Source organism: Antrostomus carolinensis, unplaced genomic scaffold (assembly GCF_000700745.2).
Source record: "Antrostomus carolinensis isolate BGI_N321 unplaced genomic scaffold, ASM70074v2 scaffold9016, whole genome shotgun sequence".
NCBI lineage: Eukaryota > Metazoa > Chordata > Aves > Caprimulgiformes > Caprimulgidae > Antrostomus > Antrostomus carolinensis.
This window is the reverse complement of record NW_010321144.1, coordinates 12676-17634: the sequence shown is the minus strand read 5'-3', so window position 1 is coordinate 17634 and position 4959 is coordinate 12676. Positions and strand designations below refer to the sequence as shown.

Genomic DNA, 4959 nt, shown 5'->3' with positions numbered 1-4959 from the left:
CTGCTGAAGACAGTTTTGGATGCATCCTGGTGGTACACAAATGTGTAGCAGATACTCTTCGTTTTCTGAGAATATGCAACTCGAACAGGAAACAAATTTTATCTGGCAATAAGGAAATACAGTAGTCTAACTCACTTTCTTTATTCAACCGCTCAATTTTGGTCACTGGCGACTGTGGGGAACAGATTGAGGCAGATTTTTAGAACATGTGATGATTGCTAAAACAGCTTGCCATAGTCCCTGTGACTTCTAGAAATACTCTAGTGCCCTCTCTATAGCAAAAGGAGATGCAGAACTTGATACAACAAACAAAATTTTACAAATTGTAAGTGATGGAGCTCTTCTTTAGTGTGGCCAGTAGGACCAGAGAAGTTCTCTTACGCCCCTGTACTGGGCACTGGTGAGGCTGTACCCTGAGTGCTGGGTTCAGTGTTGGGCCCCTCACTCCAAGAAGGACATGGAGGTGCTGGAGCGTGTCCAGGGAAGGGCAACGGAGCTGGAGAAGGGTCTGGAGCACAAGTGTGCTGAGTTCCCAGCTGAGGGAACTGGGGTTGTTGAGCCTGGAGAAAAGGAGGCTGAGGGGAGACCTTCTGGCTCTGTCCAAGACCCTGAAAGGAGGGTGGAGAGAGGTGGGGGTGGGTCTGTTCAACCAAGTAACAAGTGACAGGACAAGAGGAAATGGCCTCAAGTCACTGCCTTCAGTGCTCATACTTGATCCTTCTTACAAACTAGTGGTGAAAGTCTGAATGTGTCAGAAAAGTTTTTAAAGGTGACGTTTTATCCCTTTATCCAGTATCGCTGCTAAAGAAGCCCTAGAGAGACACTTCGGAGAACAAAGTAAGCCTTCTTCTCAGGAGATTATGAGGATGGCTGAGGGGCTCAATCTTGAGAAAGAAGTTGTGAGAGTTTGGTTTTGCAACAGAAGACAGAGAGAAAAAAGAGTGAAGACAAGTTTACATCAGAACGCCTTTAGTTCTATTATCAAGGAGCATCACGAATGCCGGTAAAGCTTTTCCATGTACAGATGTGGATTTCTGGTTTGCTTTTTGTAAATACTGTAAATGCTCTGTTGTTTAAAAAAACCAACCAAACAAAAAAAAGATAAAACTAAAAAAAAAAGGAAAATCAGGAAACCACTTGTTTCTTTTACAAGCTAGCCAGCTTCAGACATCGTGTGTCACAGAAGACCCAATTTTAATGTAAAAGGTTGGAAACAAATTAAATGCTACTGCATATATTTAAAGAGTTGAAGTCTCTCCTTCACTGCAATTATTCAACTAGAAGTATTTTCCAAGCTGCACAAGCAGCTGCAGTTTCCCTGTGCTGTGCCTTTCCTGTATCTGTGGTACATTTAATGATTCATGGAGGACCCCATGTAGGTACTCTAAGCATCAGGAAACTTTGTCTTTGCCTTGTAGGTGAAGGAAGGTTACGAGATGTGGTACCAGCAGCTATAGCATTGAAATTATTTTGCCTCTGTCTATCCATACTTGTGCTTTACCCCCACCCCACACTAACTAGCCAACTTTTGGGAGCTTGTACTGTACTAGGCACGTGGCAGGATCCCATCTCCAGTGGTGAACACCAAGTGACAGTGAGAAATGAGAACTTGGAAGAAGAGAAGGTGAATAAGTGACCTTAAACAAGCAGTGGTGATGCTGCTGAATACCTAGTTATGGGCAAGGATGGGTTATACCCATGGATGGTCTAGAGAACCTGGGAGAGGACCACTAGCTGAAGACCTGCCTCTCCAAAGAAGGGCTCAGACTCAGACAGCTGAGTCCACCCACCAGAGCTGTACACCTCTGAGTGAATCATTCCAGGTAAATTCCTCGTGTAAGTTCAGGACAAAGCCATTAGAAATGCCAGAGAATTGATGTCGCTATTTACAGCCCAGTAAGCTTGACCAGTATGGAGGTTTCCCCCTGTGTGCTCTGTCTCAGTGTACCACTCAGTGCCTTAAATGAGTGCCAAATAGAAGTGACTTTTATTTTAATGCTTGTTATCAAGGGTAATTCTTACTAATTTCTTAAATGCCTTAAGGTTTGATTTGGATAGGCTTAGCTATAAAAATTGGGATACTATCTACCTTAAGACTTTGTGACCTGAGGGAGGGGGAAAAATAGAGAATTATCACAGATTTTATTACTTTAGACTTTCTCTGCATGGTATTTTTTTCTGATTAAATCAATGTGTGCACATACTAACACCAGAGATTAAGCTAAAAAAAATAAGGTCCTTGTGCTCTGAAATAAGTATCCACACAAAGCATTTATTGCACTGTACATTTCCACTTACACCCTACTAATTGAAAATAATCCCTTAATATGTTGTCCTCTAGTCTAGAGAGATAACTGGGGGGAAAAAACCCAAACAAACAACAAAAACCAGTGCTAGAGCTGCCCTATTGGAAAACCAGGGACTCAGAGATGGAATTAATGACTGTAGTACTCACCAGGGACAGATTATCCAGCCATCTCATCAGCCTTGCTCATTGCTATTAGAATAGCCCATTACCATATATGTGTTTTTTACTGTTTTCCCAGGACTGAAATTAAGTGAGTACACGCAAGTAGTAATGGCCAGATGCATTTTATTTTTTCCATAAAACAGACCTGATGATTTAGAAAATGTCTAGATAATAGGCCCACAGAAAGCAAAAGGAGTTTAATGTTCAAGACCACTTAGAAGCAATGTGTAGTAGTTAAGTGTTCTCTCTCCAGCGTACATTAAATTATCTCTGATACCTACTAGGGTGACCCTAGGCTCATTCACCCATGGAAATTAGGCTCTTGGATTAAACCATCCATTTTTCTGGATGAATGCATTGCTATAACCTCTTAATTTAGAAGAAAACTTCAATTTAATAACTCAAAGGGGAGGAATTGTGCTACCTACTCTCTTCAGGTTGTTCCCATCACTAAGCATAGCTCACCCACTACAGCAGAGAAAGACCAAGCTTGAACCTTTATCCACCACATGTGTATCAACAGATCATGAACTTTCCAAAAGGATGAAATGGTTTGAGAAGATGAGCACTCAGTAAAGGTGGTGGCATGCATTTGTGTACCTTCGATGTTATGTGATCTAATGCTATGTATGTTGAAACTATCTGATATATATATATATATATATACACACAAATTTTATTTATATTCTAAGTTATTTTCTTAATTAAAAAAGGCTTCCTAGAAATGCTCCAAGCCTGTATGTCCCCCCTCCTAATAAAGTATTCTTATACATTTTGTTTTTCAGGGAATGGTTTGTAGTTCTTTTGTTAATACTTTTTTAGTTGTGTATCATGTTGGTGTGCTTATTTATTTTAGCATGCTGTAACAGGGTCCTGGTTTGTAGCCACGACAGAGCTGGTTTCTGTTCAGCAGCTGGAACAGCGCTGGGGTTTGGGTTCAGCTGGGATTTGTTAGGAGAGAAATGCTGATAACACACCAATGTTTGCATTTTATTGCTGGAAGCTGAAGGACTTTGTGTTCTGTCCGTCTGCAAGGGCAAGATCTCAGGGGGTGAGGAATATTGCAATGAATCATCTCCATGGGCATTGGGCTCTGCCAAGGGGCTGTTCCATCTCCTGTCCCCCATGGGCAGGAGATCCATGAGGGGCTCTTCCTCTCTTGCTCTCTCTGGCTTTCGCTTGGGCTCTGGCTCTCCCGGGATTGCGGTTTCGGTTCGGGATTGTCGCTCCTCCGGGATCGTGATCTGGGAACGGGCCTGGCTCGGTCAGCAGGTGGTGAGCAATGGCACCGGGTATCACTCATTTGCATATTTTACTACTATTATTATTATCATTACTATTTTAGTATCATTATTATTTTAAGTTTTCTTTTATTTCAGTGATAAAACTGTTCTTATCTCACCCTATGAGTGTCCTTACCCTTGCCCCTCAATTCTCTCCCCTATCCCCCTGGGGCTGAGGGAGTGAGCAAGCAGCTGTGTTTGGCTGCTGGCCAAGTGAAACCACCACAAACAGTTAATTCAAGAGCAGACTTATCATAACACTGTGATTTCTCGTCTTACAAAAAGTCTCACAAGTGAAGGCTAATTGCAGAAGCACAGCGAAATAAAATGAAGGGTTGACACATAATGCCATTTTCTTGCAAAAGAATGACTAAAGGCTAAGTGGAGGAAGCAGCCACCATTTAAACACATCTAGCTGTTGCCACAGAAATACAAATTAGAGCAGAATTGTTTAAAGAAAAAAAAAAAAAGCTGGATGACATCAATTTAATGTGCTGCAGCTGCAGCCATTAGACTTGGAGAAAGTGGCACTTCAGTTTTTATTTTTTTTTTTTTTTTTCCTGTAGGAACAACTTACTGAGTAATTGCCATGAATCACTTTTGGGGTAAAACCCCTAGATAAGACTTCTGAGGGGCAGCTTTCTAAACCTGCAAGTAAGAGTTCAGGTGGCCTTTTGACTAACAAAATTTTTCTTTGAGATGTTTGTGGGGGGGTTTTTTGTTGCTCTTACTTTTCCCACGGTAACTTTAGGCAGGGTATTAAAACTAGAATAGAGGACAAAACAAGATGTTTATAAATTATGATAATTTATAAAAATGTGGTTTGTCTGTCTTGGAAGTCCCATGCAGCATTCTTTTCCCCTCATCTGAAGGATACAACAGGCCTAGAAAATGCCCCTATAGAGGCAACGCTGATCATCAAAGGTAAGATGAGTAATTATTTAAGCTACTGTCTCTCTTCTAGATTTAATGTGTGTGCACTGAATGCTACAGTGGTCTACTGAATTCTGAGCTGTATTGAAGGGCTGGATGGAGGCAGGTTGTTCACCATCTTGATGTCTCATGTAAGAATTAGGAGTAAACGTGAAGCTGGAAAGAAGTGGAAGACAAAGTGGTGGGGAAAAATCTGTAGAACTCTTCTACTGGAAAAAATGTTGGTGCTAGAAGTTTGTTTATATGGATGAGTTCACAGATGAGAAAGCTACT

At 41.4% G+C, this 4959-nt stretch overlaps 1 protein-coding gene across 1 annotated transcript in view; it reads left to right on the top strand.

Moving 5' to 3' along the window:
• POU1F1 (POU class 1 homeobox 1) overlaps window positions 1-1007 on the top strand; it is a 9554-nt gene extending 8547 nt beyond the window's left edge. Inside the window, 1 exon segment of the mRNA XM_029085402.1 lies at window positions 794-1007. Coding sequence (XP_028941235.1) covers window positions 794-1007 — 214 coding nt within the window.
• The last annotated feature ends 3952 nt before the right edge of the window (window positions 1008-4959 follow it).